Source organism: Saccoglossus kowalevskii, chromosome 2 (genome assembly GCF_978046115.1).
Source record: "Saccoglossus kowalevskii chromosome 2, keSacKowa6.1, whole genome shotgun sequence".
Classification (NCBI taxonomy): Eukaryota; Metazoa; Hemichordata; class Enteropneusta; family Harrimaniidae; genus Saccoglossus; species Saccoglossus kowalevskii.
In genome coordinates this window covers 4265058-4288698 of record NC_140642.1, presented here as the reverse complement: position 1 = coordinate 4288698, position 23641 = coordinate 4265058, and the positions used below count along the sequence as shown (strand labels likewise).

The 23641-nt window shown below is 34.4% G+C and overlaps 1 protein-coding gene across 1 annotated transcript in view; it reads right to left on the bottom strand.

Moving 5' to 3' along the window:
- Nucleotides 1-1782: 1782 nt before the first annotated feature.
- The window catches only part of LOC100369166 (DNA polymerase delta catalytic subunit-like), a 29496-nt gene continuing 7637 nt past the window's right edge, over nucleotides 1783-23641 (bottom strand). The window contains exons 6-22 of the mRNA XM_085508018.1: nucleotides 22572-22786; nucleotides 21955-22121; nucleotides 21294-21539; nucleotides 18213-18323; nucleotides 17546-17737; nucleotides 17095-17294; nucleotides 16677-16790; nucleotides 16437-16584; nucleotides 14548-14643; nucleotides 14281-14418; nucleotides 13893-14065; nucleotides 13034-13186; nucleotides 6918-7020; nucleotides 5447-5579; nucleotides 3957-4126; nucleotides 3362-3459; nucleotides 1783-2801 (exon numbers count right to left, since the gene is read on the bottom strand). Of these exons, the coding sequence (XP_085364144.1) occupies nucleotides 2705-2801; nucleotides 3362-3459; nucleotides 3957-4126; nucleotides 5447-5579; nucleotides 6918-7020; nucleotides 13034-13186; nucleotides 13893-14065; nucleotides 14281-14418; nucleotides 14548-14643; nucleotides 16437-16584; nucleotides 16677-16790; nucleotides 17095-17294; nucleotides 17546-17737; nucleotides 18213-18323; nucleotides 21294-21539; nucleotides 21955-22121; nucleotides 22572-22786 (2554 nt within the window). The 3' untranslated portion in view covers nucleotides 1783-2704. The remainder of the gene's footprint in view (nucleotides 2802-3361; nucleotides 3460-3956; nucleotides 4127-5446; nucleotides 5580-6917; nucleotides 7021-13033; nucleotides 13187-13892; nucleotides 14066-14280; nucleotides 14419-14547; nucleotides 14644-16436; nucleotides 16585-16676; nucleotides 16791-17094; nucleotides 17295-17545; nucleotides 17738-18212; nucleotides 18324-21293; nucleotides 21540-21954; nucleotides 22122-22571; nucleotides 22787-23641) is intronic.

Here is a 23641-nt window from a genome sequence, read left to right as displayed (position 1 = left end):
TTCTGGCCGTGCATTTATTTCTGTAACTCTACACTTGCAATTTATCTCCGTGAAGATTTGTAATCAGCCACAGTTTGTGTCATATGCAGATTAGTAATCAAGAGTTGTTTTTATTTGCATATTAATAACAATATTTTCAGTTTGCGCAGATGACTAGTAATTGCATACTTAGCGTCGTGCATTTCTGAAATTTCTGGAGGTGAATGAAATTACTTTCTCAACTATTAAAAAAAGTTAGTCAATCTGGGTTCAAACCACGACTTTCATATCAGTTGTCATAACATACAACACCTACACTTTGAGCAATTTGGTTTGCATGGCGAAACAGATATTTGAAAATACATTAGTTGTCATGTGATATGCATGACAACTCTACTGACAGCAATGTGGCAGGAAGAGTGTGTGCATTTATTTAAAGATGGTCATGGTACAAGTCATTAATCACACATGAATGATGTTTAAAAGATGCTGACCACAAGAGTGGTCGTTACATTTGAAACCAACATGGCTACTCATGCATACATACATCAGTAAACCCCAACAGTTGTATTTCAATGCAAGTTAGCAAATGCTCAAATATTTCTGAACAGTCACTTGTATTTCAGGTGAAATGTATTACATTTATAGAAACAATGTGGATGCCAGCATACTAGCGAATTTAAAACAGGCTTCAGAAGCATGCAACATTTTTGTTGGAGATTGTCATCAAATCAACCATTTTTTCGAATCTTATTTTCCCATGCCAGTACAAGAGTTCAAAGTACTTTAAATCAACATTTACTTGTAAAGTGATGAACTATTTAATATATAAAATAAAACAAGTCATTGTTAATGACATAGTCCCAGTTGGAATTGGGGGAAATGTTATTCATGCCAAAAGAAATATGGACAAAAGCATAGTTAGTACTGTAATTGCGCGAGTGAATAATTGATTGAAATAAATTCCCAAATCAAAATACATGGTCAGAAATTAAACACGATATGCTATTCATATATATTTTTTATCCAAACTGAATTTCATTTGTCCATAGTATTTCATAGTATGGTCAAAAAGATCGATTACAGGCAGTCGATCATCCTAACATGTATAAATTGAAAAAAAAACATGTAAACAATACATTGTGAAAAAACAAGATGGCTGGTCATTTTGATATTAAATACAGAATGAATCATCATGGACATGTATCAAATTTGAACAAAAACAGAGAAATCCTATCCAAGATACCACATTTTCAAAAAAACAAGATTGATGACAGTTGGCAGTCTTTGATCTTATTATGGAACAAACCGACATGAACATGTCTTCCTATATTTATGACGTATGTGTCAACTATGAATGAAAATCGTCCTTAAGCCTTGGAGATATAGTAGTATGGTGAAAAACCAAGATGGCCACCAGGTGGCAAATTTTTATTTCATTGTAAAATAAATTGTCATTGACATGTAATCTTAAATGTACAATGTATTTACAAATTTGAATGAAATTGACAAACCATGTCCATGATACAACATTTCCAAAAAACAAGATGAATTCCAGTCGGCCATCTTTGATCCGATCGAAAAACAAGTAGTCGTAGTCATGTATAGTGTATGTGCCAAATTTGAACAAAAACTGACAAAGCATGCATAGATACAACATTTTCAAAACTAAAATTTTTGCCAGTCAGACACTGGATTGGATCAGTAAACTATTTTATGTCAGATTTGGTCAACAGGGTTCTAAAATATCTTTAGTGAGAAATAATGACATTAAGGTACTTTATTTTGAATTAAAAACTCATGTTCACGATTGTTACAATTCATTTTAATACCAGTAATTGGTAATATTAATTTCACATATCAAGAAAAGAATTACAAATACATTGCAATTAGTCTAGTATGAAGTGGTTCTATCCATCAACCACTCCATACGAATACCTACAACAGTTTTCAACATTCATGAACAAGTGAATTTACTCAGTTTTTGCTATACCATCAATTTCAGTCATGTGTGCAAGAAAGGTGGCAACTGAGCAATATTGAAAATTGCATTACAGAGAAATGTTGGCAATTACAGAGCAATTCCATGTATGATTTCATACCATCACAATATTGTGGGCATAGAGCCCAGTGTTCCCTTTACAACATGCTTTGTGATTTCACCAGGCTGCACAGTAATATGTCATCGTTTTGAGCAACTTAATATTTAATACATAGCCTGCTGAAATCTTTGATGAATAGCTGAAATGAATGGGGAAAAACTGCATCCACAGACGATTTGTTAATTTCATACATCAACATTCAACGAGACTTATAGCAAAGTTGCTTAGTATAAAATTGGTTTAGAGTGTACACTGTATAATCTACTGCAAATAATACAATGAGGAATTGACAGTAACCATCAGTGAGTGTGGAGTGTAAACCAGGGGTTTTACCATCTATTGTGACTTGTTTCACATCAAATACCATAGTAATAGACACCTCAGAACATGTCACAACTTGGACCCGTCAGCAAAATACCCTGTTAAATTATTTAAATTTGGTCTTATAAAGTTGGTAAAAAAAAAAGTTGAAGGTCAATCTGACTATAGAACATACATGGTAAGAGATACAAAGGGGAAGAGTTATAAAACAAAGGTGTGAATAGACTTGTTCATCAAATGTTTATTACAAAGTGAAGTATAAAATCTGTACATTCATGAAACTTTACAGTACACTTCATGTTTTACCAGTCAGAATTTTCAAATCTTCGCACAATGACATCTTGGTCTGCCAAGTCTTTCTGGACCTTTTTGCGCATATAAAATATTGGACAGTCACGACTAAAAAGCAAAAAAAAAAGAAAGAAGCGAAGTGAAATAGTACATGACCTGAATGAAATAAATTTGAAACTTTTGAGTATACCGTACTGTACTCTTATATATAATTATTATACATTTGTCACCGTAACACCATAAGTTACAGTGTGCCATACTTTTGCAGTATTTTACAGGGCATTTTCATCCTACCATATTAGGAATCGTGAATTCCAAATATGGAATGATTACACAAATAAGCGTCATCTAATAATCAAAACAAATATGGCTGCCACCAGGGTTTGACCCTAACTCCAGAAAAAGAAGTTCGCTGATTCTGTTCTAAAATGTTTAGATTTCGGCATTCCCATGATGTATCCTTGGGAAGAAAAGATGTATAATAATAAGGTTATTACGAGGATACCTCGAAGTATGCACTCAGACATTATACCATTGTATACTCTTACACATGCTTTTGTGACAGTTTGGCATAGAAAGTTTCATTATGATTTACTGACTGTGAACCACTGACACTAAAAGAAATCTTGAGAGACACAGAGATTTACAAATTTGGTAATTTTTCTCACCTTGTGCACAAAATATCTTCATGAAGACTACCTTGACAACGCTGACATTGAGTCCACAATCTAGAGAACTTTTCTTCCAAAGCACTTAAATTAGATATCTGGAGAAACAAAGCAAAAACAAAGAATCAACAAAGATAAACAACATATATTAAATTTACTAGTCACAACGTAAACCAAAACATATATATTGTATTCCACACAAAACTTAAAAATAAAATAAATAAATTTTCCCAAGCAATTTACAATGACGCTAACTCACAAATGTTGCCATCATCAATTGCTAATTCAGCAATTTAGGGTATATATCAAGTATGTTGATTGATTTCACAATCCGATAAAAAGTTGGCTGACTGGCAGACCACAAAGCTGATGCCCCAGTTTTTATTTTTCTACATGCAACCATTACTGGCACATGCATGGATTAACTTGACAATATTCAACAAGTGAAAATAATAATTTTAATATGCTCATTGATTAATTTTATGATCAGATTTCAAAATACCCAGTGATGGACTGAGTGATGGATGTAAAATTGCCTGTTAAATCATTACCAGAGAGAACCAAAGAGAATCTAAGGATAATCATGATAACATACCTCTTTTTGATAAAGCTCAGCCTCTCTTGGTTCACAGTGTTTGCACACAGCTAATCCATCCTTGGGTAACAAAGCTTTGCATCCAATACATGCACTTCGCTTTTTTGTAAAAGCTGACAAGCCACCAACTTTAGAATGCACAACAGTTTTAGTTAATGTGTGAGCTCCCTCTGCCCCCAAAAAGGAAAGAATAAAAAAGTTGTGATTAGTTCCAAAAATGTAGGTAGGAGCTATATAAAAATTATTGAAAATAGAAAATATGTAATATCATATTACAATATCGAGAAACCAATCCAAAACATGAATATGATAAACAGTAATAAGATAGGGAACATTATATTAACATTAGAGTCCAAATCACCAATATCATTTTGAAGATGCTTCATATTAATGCAATTATGTATTCTATTCGAAAAAATTCAATACAATACCTTGTTATTATTTGGATGAAAACTTTTTTTTTATTTCATCACATTTTGTCAGTATAATGTTATAAGTGATGCTATAAACATCTTGCATGATGCAGTCACTACCAAAATGGGTATGATTATAAACTTTTTGTGCATGGTTATCATAGATTATAAACTTTTTGTGCATGGTTATCATAGATTATAAACTTATTGTACATGGTTATCATAGATTATAAACTTTTTGTGCATGGTTATCATAGATTATAAACTTTTTGTGCATGGTTATCATAAATTATAAACTTATTGTACATGGTTACCATAGATTATACACTTATAGTACATGGTTATCATAGATTATAAACTTTTTGTGCATGGTTATGATATATTATGAACTGCTTGTGCATGGTTATCATAGATTATAAACTTTTTGTGCATGGTTATCATAGATTATAAACGTTTTGTGCATGGTTATCATAGATTATAAACGTTTTGTGCATGGTTATCATAGATTATAAACTTTTTGTGCATGGTTATCATAGATTATAAACTTTTTGTGCATGGTTATCATAGATTATAAACTTTTTGTGCATGGTTATCATAGATTATAAACTTTTTGTGCATGGTTATCATAGATTATAAACGTTTTGTGCATGGTTATCATAGATTATAAACTTTTTGTGCATGGTTATCATAGATTATAAACTTTTTGTGCATGGTTATCATAGATTATAAACGTTTTGTGCATGGTTATCATAGATTATAAACTTTTTGTGCATGGTTATCATAGATTATAAACTTTTTGTGCATGGTTATCATAGATTATAAACTTTTTGTGCATGGTTATCATAGATTATAAACTTTTTGTGCATGGTTATCATAGATTATAAACTTTTTGTGCATGGTTATCATAGATTATAAACTTTTTGTGCATGGTTATCATAGATTATAAACTTTTTGTGCATGGTTATCATAGATTATAAACGTTTTGTGCATGGTTATCATAGATTATAAACGTTTTGTGCATTGTTATCATAGATTCAAACAGCAGTTACAGTCCTAAAAGTGATAGGTGATACTCACTCAGTAGAACCGATTCAGCTTTATTTTCGCCAAGGATTGGTTCAAATATTCTAAGAAGAGGTTTGCTTAACTGGTTTTCCAGATAATATTGTGTGTCTATCGGTACGTTATTCTCTAGTACAAAGATAGGATCCTGTAAACAACAATGGATAATATTGTGTTTTTATTGGTAAATTATTCTCTAGTACAAAGCCAGGATCCTGTAAACAACAATGGATAATATTGTGTTTTTATTGGTAAATTATTTTCTAGTACAAAGCCAGGATCCTGTAAACAACAATGGATAATATTGTGTTTCTATTGGTACATTATTCTCTAGTACAAAGATAGGATCCTGTAAACAACAATGGATAATATTGTGTTTCTATTGGTAAATTATTCTCTAGTACAAAGATAGGATCCTGTAAACAACAATGGATAATATTGTGTTTCTATTGGTAAATTATTCTCTAGTACAAAGATAGGATCCTGTAAACAACAATGGATAATATTGTGTTTCTATTGGTAAATTATTCTCTAGTACAAAGATAGGATCCTGTAAACAACAATGGATAATATTGTGTTTTTATTGGTAAATTATTCTCTAGTACAAAGCCAGGATCCTGTAAACAACAATGGATAATATTGCATGTCTATTGGTACATTATGCTCATTCACTCATTTTGTATCAGAACGTGAAACAAATGCAAGTCGGGTAAACATGTAAAATGTAGTTGTATTTTTTATTTCAATCAGTCAAGGCATGTCAGAGACATTGCCAGAGATACACAATTTGGTCATTTTTAATTCAATCTGAAAAGCATCATGGTTTCCATTATATTCAATGTATGTAAGTTTGAAAAATAGCTGTCCATGTTTGACAGAGATCCATGATTTTTTTAACATTTAAATGTCCACCATTCGGCCATCTTAAATCTGACCATCAGTCAAAACATGTCAGAAATACGAATTTGTAACAGCATTCATTACAACAAAATGACTGTTAGTCGGCCATATTAAATCTGATCTAAAAAAACAAAATGATGTACATAAAAGTCTCATTATGTCCAATATATTGACCAAGTTTGAATAAAATCCTTCAATATCTGACAGAGATCTGGTTCTACAATAGCAGAATTGCTTGATTTTGATGAATTTTAAACATAAAATATGGTCACCATCCTGCCATCTTGAAGTTGACCGTCAAAATGAAGGATCTGCATATGTCTCCCCATGATGTATGTGATCAGCACAGGCAAGTCCAAGATAGAGATGGGATTGCAGGGAACCACAGTTGGAGGTGAATCCTTAAGTCTGTTTTCAAAATTCATCTAATTGTGAACTAATAATCTGGGTTGTAAGGAACTTCTGCTGTCAAAAAGTCAGACGACATTGTCCATCCTGATCACTTCTAATAAGAATGCCTTGTATAATTAAATATAATCAGCTTTCATAGTTTGTGCCAATTGCTATTTTATGTAGGCACACTTACCTCAGATTTTGTATAAGCTGCAGCTTTCTTGGCACCAGCTATTATAACATACGGTACCCTGTCACCTAGATTAGGAGCACTACCTGGATCTCGTTTACGCATCCTGTAATGCAAGAAATGATACAGTAAAACAGATAATATTTCACAAGATTTTATTTTTGTTATTTTCATTGACAACTTAATGCAATAAATTAAATTGCAGTAAATATTTCAGATATAATCACTGAAAGTTTTATTTTTGTCAAAATACTGTGAATTTAAACAAGCAGCCTCTCGGCTGAGATAGCTTTGCTGTTAGCAATGCACATTTCAATTAAAGAACAGAAGATAACATTAGAAAATGAACAATATGCATAGTATCAATGCAATGGGAATATCATTTTTCACCATAAATGATTGTGGTTTTTAACAAGAAGTCGAAAATATTAGAGAATTGAAGATATCATTACAAAATGAACAAATCTGAGAGAGGTCAACATGTAGTACCTATATATGTAATATCAAAGCAATTGGACTTGCGGTTTTTAACAAGAAGTCAAAAATATCATTTTTTACCAAAAATGACAAAAATATTCACCAAAATCAGAGGATTGAAGATATCATCATGAAATGAACAAACCTAAGAGAGGTCTGCCCAAGGTACATATACACCAAGTACAAAAGCATTCAGGCTTATAGTTTTCAAGAAGAAGTCGAAAAAGTAAAACATTGACACGGACGACGACGAACAATCACTTGTACGATAAGCTCTGCTCGACAAAGTCAACAGCGAAGCTAAAACAAAAACAAGCATATCCAACAAAATTTTCCCCCTTTTCAGAATATACAAATATTTTTACAGAAACTGTTGGGAAAGGTAAATCATGTTATTCAGCTGTCATAAAATTTGAGAAAGATTGGAAACAAAATTGAGTTATCAATGACTATAATAATATTTATGACACAAGATTCTTGAGTAAGATTCAAAAAACTATTTATTTGGCATAAGGGGGACTCACCCCAAAACCACCCATGCAAAAGATACGAAAACAGCATGCGAATGCTTATCTAGGTGGTCCCAGAGCAAGCCCCCAAAACGGAAAGAAAAGCCCACTTAAGTGTAGGGCAACTACCAATGAAATAACAGTGCAGATATTAGAGCAGGATGGGCTGCACGTGAAGTTAGTAATGAAATGGAGGAGACTGTGTATACTGCAGTATACTGTTATGCGACTGCGGCCACGTGAAGTTAACGTAGTTATTGAGTTAGTAATGAACAGGTTGCAACTGTGTGTATACTGCGGTATACTGTTGAGCGACTGCGGTCGCTAGCCATTACATGAAAGATGTTTGGTTAGTAGTAGAAGCAGCGTGACTGCTAGCTACTTGGTGAAATGTTAATGAAGGTGATAGTAAACTGACATCAAATATAGTTTACATGGAATCTGTGATAAATTGACATAGAATAGTACTAACTTTGACAAAGAATATGATAATAAACACAGAATATATGATAATTGATCTGAAAACTATAAAACTCTACATATCTTGGAGGGATAAGAGCGTATACCTATAGCGAAGAAACCCAAACGTAACAAATAATTTGCCAAATGTCATTTGTGGAGTGACCCCCAAGATAATAATGTGTGAAAGAGTCCAAATGGAAGAAAATATGCATGTACATTGCTAAGTTAAACCCCACATTATTAACATCATGTATAAGGCTAACTATAACTAAAAACTAAACAATAAATACATCAATTACATGCTATATGCTAAAGTAGACTGTGCTGTATGCAAAGAGTCATCTGTTACATGAATATACCTATTGTAGCAATTAGAGGACCAGCGACCCAATGTCTTTATCATATGGTCCAGAATCCCATGCTGCCCCTATACGAAAGGAGTGCCCAGAGTACTTAGATGAATCCACCCCAATCCTATCAAGTAATGACTAAGTAATGAAGAAAGCATATACGTGTTATTGGCAGCCCATCTTCAGAAACAAAAAAGGGTTCCCAAGGTTTGACATTCGCATACCTATGGTGACGGACTGAGATATATTTCCATAAAGCATCCACTGGACAACAACGGTTGTTTATACAAAAGGTCAGAACTGACCCCTTCCTAAAGGGATCAGTCTTCGAAGATTTTAGCTTTAAAAGAAATTTATCTGGTGTACAAATTACTACGGCACAAATTACTACGTCAATCAAAATGACCTGAATTAGTAGTGAACTCACCACACCTCATAAACCCAAAAAATGCCATTGATACTACAGCTTGCAAAAGGCAATCAGTAAAAGGTGTGAATACCCCTTCGCCCAGAATTGAATATAACTTGGCCACCATACCTACTGTAATCGGGAGCCTAGTGTGCTGTAGTTGGCCTTGATGACGAGAAATACACTTAAGCAGCAAATTTAACTACTCTGGAGGTCCCCCAGAAGCTGATTTCAGTGGGTTTGAAAAACCTGAATTTAAATAAGCATACCGAATCCTTGATAGGTATAGTTTAATAGTAGATGCACTTAACTTTAAATGATTGTAACAGTAAGTAACAAACAACATTAACAAATTCTCAGAAATACAAGGCAGATTAACAAAAGAGCAAGATACGTTGTGTAAACTAGCAAATGTTAAGAACTGTGAAAGTCCACTATTATAAGCCTTCTTAGTATTTTTGGACACAGCTGAGCTCCACAACTCATTGGCTTCCACTTCTAAATTCGGATTACATCGCAATATGCTGGACACAACATGTTCTGTTGCTGTGCCATTGGAGCCAATAACCTGAACCTCTGAAATTGATAACGTGAAAGTGCATCAGCTATACCATTATGAACCCCTGGGAGAAATTGCCCCAGAATAATGAAATTGTTTTGCATGGCTGTCAAAGTGAGCCGCTGCATTAACTTATTAATTACAGGGCACTTAGTAGAAGCCCTTCCCTTTCTTATAATGTTCACAATTAAACTTTATCCTCTTTTGTGACCAATGTTTCCCCCATAACATGGCAGACACCACAATAGGATAGAGCTCTAAAAGTGCCATAGAGAGGTCAGAATGTTTGCTCATTAGCAGCTTTGCTGGCCACCTGTCACTAAACTCCAAAGCCTATAGTCGACGATGCATCAGTAAAAATGTCCAGATCTGATGCACAGTAAACTTCACTATTGAGGAAAAGATGAATCCGGTTCCAATCCTGCAGGAATTTCCTCCACATCACTAATTCCATACGACAATCATTATTGATGGAGACAAAATAGTGAAGCTTTGATACTGATGCAGCTAGTTGTATTAAATAAGAGACAAATGATCTACCAGGCAAGACCACTCGTCCAGCAAAATTTAAATGCCCCAAAAGTGATAACAGGACTTGCTTACTACTGGTAACAGTTTTCTTAGACATCACTTCCTCTATTTTAGTGCAAATTCTAACTTTTTGTCTAAAGGTAAAAAGGCTAACAACTTCTTAGAATTAAGCATTATCCCCAAAAATTCTAATTCCTGTGCAGGTCCTAGTGTTTTATGTCTAGCTATAGGAATTCCTAATGACTTGAACAGCATAGTCATAATTGACATAGTACGCAGTGCACTTAATTCCCCTTTGTCCACTTGTCAAGAAGTCATCTAACAGGTGTAAGATGAATTTAATTCCATAGAAATGTTCAGCAACCCAACAAATTGCCTGGGACAGCATGTCGAAAATCTTTGGGGTAGATCTGCAACCAAATACTAATCTAACAAAAAAGTAATACTTGCCCTCCCATTTTACTCCATGAAAGGGCACAATGGATGGGTGCAAGGGGACTTGCTTAAATGCGTCCGTTATATCAAACTTACACATGAAAGCATCAGTACCTACTCGCTTCAGTTCCTCAATAGCATCATCTATTTTTATATATGACATCGAAAAAGAAGCCTTAACAATGAGATCATTAAGACTTGTAATCCCTGGTTCCTTGTGAGGAGCCGAAAGATCTACTATAAGGCGTTTCTTGCCTGAATATTTCCCTTCAGCTATACCAAGAGGGCTGATGTGATAGACAGGAAATGGGGGGGGGGGGGGGGGGTAACAAAGGGTTCTATCACATAACCTTTATTTCTGATTGTAAAAGAATACTGACAGAAGCTGGATCTGCCCTGGCTGATAAATTATTAGTACACTCTTAAGAGACAACTGGGACATCACTGATCCCAGTTAAGAAACCATTCCTAAGTCCTGTACACAGATTGTCAACAAAAATCCTATCCGGATGTTCTATTAACAGTTCCTCTAATTTGTCAATATTAATTGAAGTACTTGCGAAAAGTTGTCATTGCATAATTGCCAGCGTCTTTTTATCAGCAGTAGTATATAATGGATTTGGAACATTTCAAACTAGAGTGTCCACCTTTACAAATAGAACAAACGTGGAGGAATGAACAGCCTGGTCGCAAACAACCATTCTGCGAGTTGAAGTTGTTGCAAAGCTCTCTCCCATTATAGAACACTTGCTTACGTCCTCTAATATCTGTAGTGCTTTGCTGTTGATTTGTGCGTAACTGCCCTGCCTGTCCAAATCTCTTTTGTGGACATAAGTCTTGCAAATGGAGGATGCTGTTACAAATCATACATGCAGCAGCTTTCCGACCAGCTGAACATTTAATAAAAAGATCATTGTCTCTGACGGACCAGTCTACTTTAACCTTTTTTAGTTGGAGCCATGTAGCTGCATTCATAGAAAATTGTATATGATAATCATAAAACACAGCTCCATAACTATTGGCCATATCAATTATGTCATTGTGTCAACAGTCCAATTCCTCTCGCCTCCCCGGATGAGCATCTCGATCACACATAAGTGCCTTGTACCTTCCAAATGCCACCAGGAATTCACTTAAAGTTAGCGACTTGTTCAGACGAGGATCCGAATTTCCTTTGATATGTATTTCATTCCAAGCTAAATCCATAATAGATCGATTGTCTGACATTTCATGGGCTGGTAATAGCAGAGCTGCTAAATTAATATATTTACCTTTGACAATGTTATCTCTCATGGTCTCTGATACATTTACAATCCTTGGCAATTCATGCGATGGTACTCCAAAACTTATCCTTTTGGTCGGATCGCTCTGTTCTATGCTATTTAATACATTGGGAGTCAAATCGCATCTTTGTGCACCCACGAAAGTTGAATTCTGACTTGCTTCGTCTCTTCCTGGTATCGGTCTGTTTACTCAGGAGGCAGCCATATTAGATTGACGTAATGACCCAGCTGGGTCAGTTTCCCGTGATGCATTGCACGAAGACAAGGTCACGATGTTGAAATTCATATTTTGAACCGTAGAACATAACCCTTGTACCGTTTGACGTAAAACGTTTTCACGACGTAAACTTGTATCGGCGTCCAAGTTAGGCTCTTCAGTATCAGAAATGTTATTTTCTTGTATTAAAATATTAGTTTCATCGTTACAAATCTCGATATTCCGCCTGTTGTCCGATAAGTCTACCGATATCGGCTGGGACGTAGAAGTTTCGTGCTCTCTCGATTGTCCTGCATTAAGTTCATAAATTTTTATAAATGATTTCCGTGATAGTCCTGCTGGTAAATTGAAACCCATGTCTTTCAATTTTGATTTTAGACCAGACTTGAATATCTATGGTAGACCAGTTAGCAAGATTATTGGGGTCGAGAGTGGTATTTCTTGTTCTTGTAGGTCGGAAGGGTCGTCGTCCTCGTGCCCACTTAGAAGTAGCCGCATCGTCTGCTGCTGTATCGCTCCTTGTTACCGGTGAGTCTTCTGCAACCCGTGCAGGGCGTTTTCTACATTGTTGACGTGTGCTCATACGACGATTTTCCATGATAGTTGACACGGATTTGGAATATATATAGAAAAAATATTTAAAAATGATAGACGTCAAAAACCAAGATGCGGTCTTCTGGAAAGCGCGACGCGAGACGCTTAGTAGAGAGAAAAAACAGACCCCCTAGTGAAATGGCCATGACAGACCCCTTAGTCAAATGATCATGAAAGAAAAGGCGAAATCTCGTGACTTAAATACAGTTTAATCTTACAATTAAACACCAAATAATATTGACCAATTCTTACTATTGGTGTTGGTGATTACTTTATGTTTTGATGTCACTAACCTTGCTGCCAGTTCTACATGTGCTTGTTTACCAGCATACTCATTGCCAGTCTTGGTCAATTCTTTAGTGATGACTAACTGTGAGATATCTACTCGGTTACACAGTAAATCAGAAATGATTTGTTTAGCATGATCCACTGCACCGTCAGGATCCCTGCAAATGAAAGTTTTAGTTTTGTAGGTCAGGTAAGATTCTTCACAGTTTAGTTTGATCAGCCACAAAGTAATTATTTTATTCAAATCAGTATTTAAATAAGTTTATTATAATTGTCATATTTCATATAATAAAAGTACATTTACATTCACTAGTGTGAATTTATGTTCATTTGTACAAAATATCACTACAGGTGTAAAACGGGCGAGTATAGGACAAAAATATAAAAAGTCAAAAAATAGACATGCAACATCGGATGAAGTCATTGGCATATTCAAAACAGTGTTTAGAAGATAGCAAAGTGAGCATGGGTGGCTACAAAAGGGGCAGCTAGAAGAATAATATAATACAGCTGAGAAAAGTGGATTACCAGTTGAAAACAAAAATATTTTTTCAGAGAAAAGGAAGTAAAAAAGAGATGGTATGTGAACGTTTTACTGAGCAAATATAACCATGACATGGTTTTTTAACTTCCAAAATATGAAAGTATTATGCTATAGCCAAAGAAAGTCTTGCTTAGGCAGAACAGTGAAGGCTGATGCAAGTTGGTTGAAAGATGATGGCCATTAATTTGAGGTAATTTTTTTAATTGCTAGTTGGAAACACAGGCGAGTGGTATAGATCAACTCTACGCATTTGGAACATTCAAAATCAGTAATTGTAATGCATGTATGGTTTCAAGATGAATTCACCTCAGATGACTCACCTGTCAATTAAAATCTTCTGTAGACATATATTTATAAGATTGGACACTAGAGGGCAGTTGTCTCTTCTGACTGTTTCTATACCTTTGCAGTCCATTTTATCATGGACATCAGCACGAGTGAAATACAGTCCTGCATATCTTTTTTTACTGATTAACAAATATGGAAAGTACACCTAAAAAAGTATAGACAAATTATTAGATGACCTGCACAATGTTTTCCATATATTTTCCAAATTTTTGAAAGCTTTCCAACATGCATTGCATAGATGAAAGAATGGCACCATACTTTGATATTCCTATTTGAAATTATAGACATCACATTGGCCAAAACATGTACATGTGTGAGAGGGATAACAAAATATGATATATATACATCTCAAGGAAATACCTTTTCAAATTCTAATTTTATCGGTGGAGGGAAATGTTTAGAGATGTATTCGGCAGCTTCTTTTCCAATATCCATGCTTTCACCAACAGTGGGTAGTCCAAATTTGACCATTACTGAATCAGTATCTCCATATATGACCTGCAGGAAATAATCGCAATCTGGGGTGAGTAGAGACTACATCTCAATAAACAATTATGAGAATTATTGTCAAAAAACAATCAAACAAGAGAAAAATAAAAGAAAATAGAAAATTTAAACAAGACTCGCCTTAGCATCATGTGCGTAACCATTGGCAACATTATATTTATCTTCCACTAGCTGTTTTGACTGTTCTATCATCTGTCGACCGAATGCTGTAACACTCTTCAACAAATGAAATATAAACATGTATACATGTATATTCCCCTAACATAAAACTGTAGTAAAGTACAAGTCCTTTCTTGAATATCGTAAATTCTCTTATTTAGGCAAATATAAGATGTGAACTGAAGAAGTAACAAATACATTTCAAGTAATTCTAAATAAAATCAGATGATCCTCAGAGAAATGCTTCATATACATCTTAGACAGTTTGTGATAGTGACGGAGCTTATTTGCAAATTGTGTAAAACATGCATGCAGGACCTACTGTATTCTGGCAGGTAATGTCAGTGAACACATTTTACAGCCATTCTAAGAATTATTTGCACAGTCAGTTAGCAATACATCTTGCAACTATGCAAAATACTTGGGTCTTTGTCCAATCTAGACTTGATGGCACTGTCGAATTAACATACCCACTGTTGGGATCATTCCATTATCTTGCTAGATGCGGGTAAAATGCTGTTTTTTTCAAAATGACACGTGTTGGTTACCATACATTATATGTTATATGTTGTATATACTATCAAAATGTTATTTTAAATTGATATAACCATCTGAGTCCACCTGACATAGCGCAATTTACAAAACAACTCCCGAGTGTTGAGTGACCCCAGGTATTAATGAACTCCTTGTTGGCGGGAAGGCTCAAAGTAAAGTTTCTTAGCATTGGACGCGCAGCAGTTTTGTGACAGTTTTAAGCCAAAATAAAAGTTGTTTTTACATAACTGTACATTATGTATCAAATCCAGATTTCATACCAAGGTGGGAGAGAGAAACTTTATTATAATGGTTTGATAGACTTTGTCAAATCAAAAGCGCCTTACGATTGAAACGTCCATGCTTGAGCGAATCACTTTTTCAACTGCAGTTTGAAAATGACGAGGGTACAATCGTAATACTGTCAGACTCCAAGCACGATGTTCATGATTTCTATCAGTGCGTGAATGCTGAATATCTATGCGCAAATGTTACTGTAATTACTGTGATTTCTGTCTATGTCTGCCAGTTATCTTGCAGGCATGGATAAAACTCGGAGTGCGGTAATGAGCAATGATTCTATGAACTGTCGACTTGGGAAGATGAACTTTTGCAGTAATATTATGCTGGCTCAAACCGTACGAAAAAAAACCAAATTATTTCATTCCTCACAGAAACAGCAGCATCTCTCGATTTTGACATTTCTTTCCAGCTTATAATAAATTTTCAATTTTGAACAGAACCCTGAAACAGAGTACAGTCAGTTTGTGCTGAACCCTGAAACAGAGTACAGTCAGTTTGTGCTGAACTAAAACAACCGTCATTATGTCCTGAAACAGAGTACAGTCAGTTTGTGCTAAACTAAAACAACCGTCATTATGCCCTGAAACAGAGTACAGTCAGTTTGTGCTAAACTAAAACAACCGTCATTATGTCCAGTCCATTTTTGTAATGGGTACAACTGACTAAAATGAGCAACATTTTTCAACGAATTTAAGAAACACCCAACTTGCAATTTTTAGAATTACTGAAAATAATTACGCTATAAATATAAAGAATGGTTGTTGTACATGCACGCTAGATAATATTTACAATTCACCATTCCAACAACCCCTATGAAATAGTGAATCCAAAACGACGCGCCAGTCAATCCAGTGGCACCAACAAGTCTAGATTGAGCAAAGACCAGTGTTTTGCAAAGTTGCAAGTCATCTTGCTAACTGACTGTCCGAATAAATCTCAGAACGGCTGTAAAGCGATATCAATGAAGTATGCGTCACAGAAATTAACGATTATTTTCAATGTATGCAACTTACCTGTGAAATTTCCAAACATGGCAGTTTGCCAACTTGAGCACCAGTGAAACCATACACAGAGTTTGCGCTAATTTTCAAAGCTAGCTGACGACCATCCAAAACCTTTTTACGAAAGGGGTCCTCCTCTTTTTTCAGTTCAGCTTTGGCTCTGAAACACAATTACAAAGAAAGTAGTATTGTTACGCCATGTTTGAGTTTGGATGAGTTGCATGTCCATGATTGTGAGGTGCAATAACTTACTTTTTTCTGGCTGATAATAAATTCTCAAGGATTTCTGGCAGCAAGCCTTTACGTACAGAGTTCTTCACAAAATAATTACCAGATGGTGTTTTAATATACTTATCGGAGGATAAGCTACATGGAAACAGGAAACAGAAAACAATACAATGTTATATAATCACATCCGAATATATTTTGCAGTTTAGTCAATAATGAGAGAAGGACATCACAGCAAGTATGAATATTTACCCATACTGGGGTAGGGTGCGGGTGTCCATTGAATATTTCACCATCCTGTATTAGTCGTGTCTACTCTTCTCACGATGCGGAAGTGAATTCAGGCTTATTTTTTGATGAATATGTAATTTCTCATTTAGGCCATACACAAAAACAATGAGACACAAATCTACATACATTGTTTATTTCATAAATGACTCACGTTTCCTTGACTGACTGTGTTAACAGTGTTGTATAGCATAAATTATGAGCCATCATAATAGATGGATACAGCGATGAAAAATCCAATGTTGCAATAGGCATATTATAATAGCCTTTGTTAGGCTCAATCACAGTGGCACCAGTATAGTCCTCTCCTGCCTCAGGTCTGTGTACCGGCAATACCAAATCCTGCTCCTTGGACTAATAAATAAATAATAGAAATCAGTATAGAGCAACTTTCAATATAATTTGTCTGGTTAATATTAACAAGAATGAATACTGGCATCAATTACATCATTTTGTTTTGTTTTGAATACGATCTCCATACTACATGTATGACATATTGTATAAAATAATTTATTACTTTAAAACCAGGATTTAAACACCTTCTGCTCAGCCATGGTGTTGCCTTGAAGAGTGGGTTTTGATTCTGATTGACACTATATATTTACCTTTCTCAGCAACTGTGAGACTACTTTAATTTGTTGACCTCTAGATAGTAAATAACTGAGTGGTACACCAGTTACTCTGGCCATCTCCATGTAATTAATTACACACATCAGTTTTTCCAGCAATCTCAGTGGCAACATGGCATCTTTTAAACAGTACACAGCAAGTCGCCTTCTTGTTTGTTCATTTCCATTCTGAAGAAAAAGAATAAATTATCACATGACTTATAAACAGGCAATTTAAATATCATGTGGTAAAAATTATTATAGCAAGTATGAATCTGCCCTCATCAATGTACTGTAATCAATTAGTGTGTTGAGACTGAACAATTCCTACATACATGAAGTAAAATGTAGTTTTAAAATGTTTCCGTCATCTACCAGAGTTTTCTCAAGACTACATGGACAGTGATGATTTGATAATGTGATGCCAATTTTCAGTACATTCCACACATATGGTCGGCGTATAATTTTCATAAGTTCTTTCCAGTAAAGTAAGGAAGTTTTTTTAGTACAGTACACCAAATGTGTTCACTCTGTATGACTTCGAGTGAAAAATATGTCTGTAGATCACAAGAATTTTTATCTGTATTTTGATGATTTTTCGTTTATCTCCAACACTGAGGGCAGTCAACTTAAACTATGACATAATGAAAGATTAAGACAATACCTGTAAATCAGTGATGATAGAATGCTGAACATCCTCTTTTTGTTCTTGTAGAAAATGAAAACTGACCGCATTGAGTGTGTATGACCTCAATTTATAGTCTCTTAAAAGTATCTATTAGCACAAACAAACATAATCAATTTATACAAGAAGCGATAAAATGAAGGGGTTGTGATTTGTGAGATGATCACAAAATCACACCACAAACATACACCTAAAAATATTTTTTCACTTGTGAAAGAACTGGTTAGTACATCACTACATTTATCAGTGAAGTTACACTTTCTAACACTTTGTCATTACATTTAATATAATCATAATATTTTCTACACTTTGTCATTACATTTATCAATGTCACTATGTCATTACATCTATCAATGTCACTACGTCATTACATCTATCAATGTCACTACGTCATTACATCTATCAATGTCATTATGTACACTTTGTCATTACATTTATCAATGTCATTGTGTACACTTTGTCATTACATTTATCAATGTCACTATGTACACTTTGTAATTACATTTATCAATGGTACTATGTACACTTTGTCATTACATTTATCAATGTCATTGTGTACACTTTGTCATTACATTTATCAATGTCACTATGTACACTTTGTCATTACATTTATCAATGTCATTGTGTACACTTTGTCCATTTCATTTATCAATGTCATTATGTACACTTTGTCATTACATTTATCAATGTCATTATGTACACTTTGTCATTACATTTATCAATGTCATTATGTACACTTTGCCATTACATTTATCAATGCCATTATGTACACTTTGTCATTACATTTATCAATGTCACTACGTCATTACATTTATCAATGTCATTGTGTACACTTTGTCATTACATTTATCAATGGTACCATGTACACTTTGTCATTACATTTATCAATGCCATTATGTACACTTTGTCATTACATTTATCAATGTCACTACGTCATTACATTTATCAATGTCATTGTGTACACTTTGTCATTACATTTATCAATTGTACCATGTACACTTTGTCATTACATTTATCAATGTCATTGTGTACACTTTGTCCATTTCATTTATCAATGTCATTATGTACACGTTGTCATTACATTTATCAATGTCATTATGTACACTGTCATTACATTTATCAATGTCATTATGTACACTTTGTTCATTACATTTATCAATGTCATTATGTACACTTTGTCATTACCTTTATCAATGTCATTATGTACATTTTGTCATTACATTTATCAATGTCATTATGTACACTTTGTTCATTACATTTATCAATGTCATTATGTACACTTTGTCATTACCTTTATCAATGTCATTATGTACACTTTGTCATTACATTTATCAATGTCATTATGTACATTTTGTCATTACATTTATCAATGTCATTATGTACACTTTGTCATTACATTTATCAATGTCATTATGCATACTTTGTCATTACATTTATCAATGTCATTATGTACACTTTGTTCATTGCATTTGTCAATGTCATTATGTACACTTTGTTATTACATTTAACAATATCATTATGCACACTTTTGTTCATTACATCTATCAATGTCATTATGTACACTTTGTCATTACATCTATCAATGTCATTATGTACACTTTGTTATTACATTTATCAATGTCATTATGTACACTATGTCATTACATTTATCAATGCTGTTATGTACACTTTGTCATTTCATTTATCAATGTCATTATGTACACTTTGTCATTACATTTATCAATGTGATTGTGTACACTTTGTTATTACATCTATCAATGTCATTATGAACACTTTGTCATTACATTTATCAATGTCATTATGTACACTATGTCATTACATTTATCAATGCTGTTATGTACACTTTGTCATTTCATTTATCAATGTCATTATGTACACTTTGTCATTACATTTATCAATGTGATTGTGTACACTTTGTCCATTTCATTTATCAATGGCATTATGTACACTTTGTCATTACATTTATCAATGTCATTATGTACACTTTGTCATTACATTTATCAATGTCATTATGTACACTTTGTTATTACATCTATCAACGTCATTATGTACACTTTGTTATTACATCTATCAATGTCATTATGTACACTTTGTCATTACATTTATCAATGTCATTATGAACACTTTGTCATTACATTTATCAATGTCATTATGTACACTTTGTCATTACATTTATCAATGCCGTTATGTACACTTTGTCATTACATTTATCAATGTCATTATGTACACTTTGTCATTACATTTATCAATGTGATTGTGTACACTTTGTCATTACATTTATCAATGTGATTGTGTACACTTTGTTATTACATTTATCAATGTCATTATGTACACTTTGTCATTACATTTATCAATGTGATTGTGTACACTTTGTCATTACATCTATCAATGTCATTATGTTCACTTTGTTATTACATCTATCAATGTCATTATGTACACTTTGTCATTACATGTATCAATGTCATTATGAACACTTTGTCATTACATTTATCAATGCCATTATGTACACTTTGTTTAATTACATTTATCAATGTCATTATGTACACTTTGTCATTACATTTATCAATGCCATTATGTACACTTTGTCATTACATTTATCAATGCCATTATGTACACTTTGTCATTACATTTATCAATGTGATTGTGTACACTTTGTCATTACATTTATCAATGTCATTATGTACACTTTGTCATTACATTTATCAATGCCGTTATGTACACTTTGTTCATTACATTAATTTATGTCATTACAACTAATTTAAAATACAGTAATCATACATGTAACTTTGCAAGGATTGCAACCTGTATGACCATTATCCAATAGAAGATTGAAATTGGATTCACCATGTCAGACAAAAGGGGAAGAAAATTCACAACAATAATGGTCACCAGTATTCGCTTCAATCACAGACAAATTTGAAGACCCATTTTACCATCATGTATTGTCTTGAATTAAATAGGCAAATGCATGTTAGAGAACGGCTCCAGAAATATGTTTTCAGACTTCCAATCAGGGGTTTACATTAGGCACAAAGGTATTAATAGGACAGGACTTCTTACCAGTAAAAGATCTAACTGTATCCTGCCTTCTATATTAATGACTTTCATTTCTCTTGCTCCCATCTGCTTTGACTGAAATTTTGAATCTCGCATCGTTGTCCTCAAATCTTTGACTTTCCCTAGAAATGGAAAAGTCTGGATCTTCAAAGCCGCAGCTCGATTCAGCAGATATGGAATGTCAAAGTTCTGGATGTTGTACCCAGTGATGATATCTGGGTCAACGGCCTGGACAAACTTGCACCATTCCTAGTAGAAAGTAGTAAAAGTTGTAAAAATGTGCAAGGGTATACTTATATAATAAGGATTATGAACCCATGACATCATTAACATAACAATTGTTCCTGTACAACATTTATGTAATTTTTTAATAATAATATTCCAACCAGTTTTCAACTTGGCCAATTTGAACTAACCAATGGGCATTCTAGAATTTCCATAACCTGGTTATATTGGCATCAAACAAAAGTTTTTGATTGGTTAACAGCTTACAACTATGGCCAAAAAATGCAAATTACCTGGTAGTATACATTTGAACAATGGAGGATTTAGGAACTATTTAAAGTATTATTTGTTGATTAATGTAAAACAATTTTCATTATTACTTTACTCCCTCTCATAACAACCAGCTAATTGTGTTCACACCAATAAAAGTATTACTTACTTTTAACAATTCAGATTCTTTCTCGTAAGACAACACTTGCGATCCAACCACCGGAGCACACGACTTCAATGTATATACATTACGAATAAAAGGAATCTTCTCTCCTTGTCGTATAACCATATTGGATATCTGGATCACAGGATCTTTCTCGGGCTCCGGAAATATACCTATTAATAGTAAACATTGTGTATGGTACATTGTATGTGGTTAACGTTTGTAGTCGGACTCAAAATAACAAGCCCCAGTTAGTAGTAAAACATGCATGATCTACTTGTCAATTCTGTTGACAAATTTTGAACCATCAGCTGATGCCAGCAAACCACTCAAAATAAATAGAAATCGATTGAAAATTCTGAAATGACACCGGCACATTTCTACACAATGGATAAAAACATGTTGAAATATTCGTCTTGTTATTATATTGCTATTAACTCATTGAACACAAGAATTACCTTTGTCACCATGAACTCAAGCCCAATTAATTTTTTTGGTTTTGGTTTTGGTTCAAAATAAATTCTAAAATAAAACATAAAAGCGTGCAAAATGAGGTCCTGAAAATCTATGGCATTCAAACATGAACACAGTAGATACTGGTACCCTTGAAGCCAAATACCAACCTTTTCTCCCAGCACATTCAATATCAAAGCTTAGAATACGAAATGGAGCCATTTTCTGCCATTCTCCTTCTGGTGGATGACTTATGAATTTATCCCAGGCCACATCTACTTCAATCTGACAACAAGAGGAGCATTCATTTTTTTTTCGCAATTGATACGATCCTGCTGGTACCTCTACCCAATTACAGCCAACTACATCTGCATCTACCATGAATCTAATGTCAAAATGAAATTCACATTAAATATTTGGCAAGATAGCAATTAAAATTTGTTTACATGGACAGCAATTGTTAATCTGTGTAAAACGAATCTGGACATCATCCATGATGGCATCAGATAAAACTCTTGAAGATGGGGTGTCATGTCTACAAAGATTCAACCACTGCCACCACCACCAATGTCATGTCTACAGAGATTCAACCACTGCCACCACCACCAATGTCATGTCTACAGAGATTCAACCACTGCCACCACCACCAATGTCATGTCTACAGAGATTCAACCACTGCCACCACCACCAATGTCATGTCTACAGAGATTCCCCCACTGTCACCACCATCGATGTCATGTCTACAGAGATTCAACCACTGCCACCACCACCACCGATGACATGTCTACAGAGATTCAACCACTGTCACCACCACCGATGTCATGTCTACATAGATTCACCCACTGTCACCACCACCAATGTCATGTCTACTGTGATTCAACCACTGCCACCATCACCAATGTCATGTCTACAGAGATTCTCCCAGTCACCACCACCGATGTCATGTCTACAGAGATTCACCCACTGTCACCACCACCGATGTCATGTCTACAGAGATTCACCCACTGTCACCACCACCAATGTCATGTCTACAGAGATTCTCCCAGTCACCACCACCGATGTCATGTCTACAGAGATTCTCCCAGTCACCACCACCGATGTCATGTCTACAGAGATTCACCCACTGTCACCACCACCGATGACATGTCTACAGAGATTCACCCACTGCCACCACCACCAATGTCATGTCTACAGAGATTCAACCACTGCCGCCACCACCAATGTCATGTCGAATGTGATT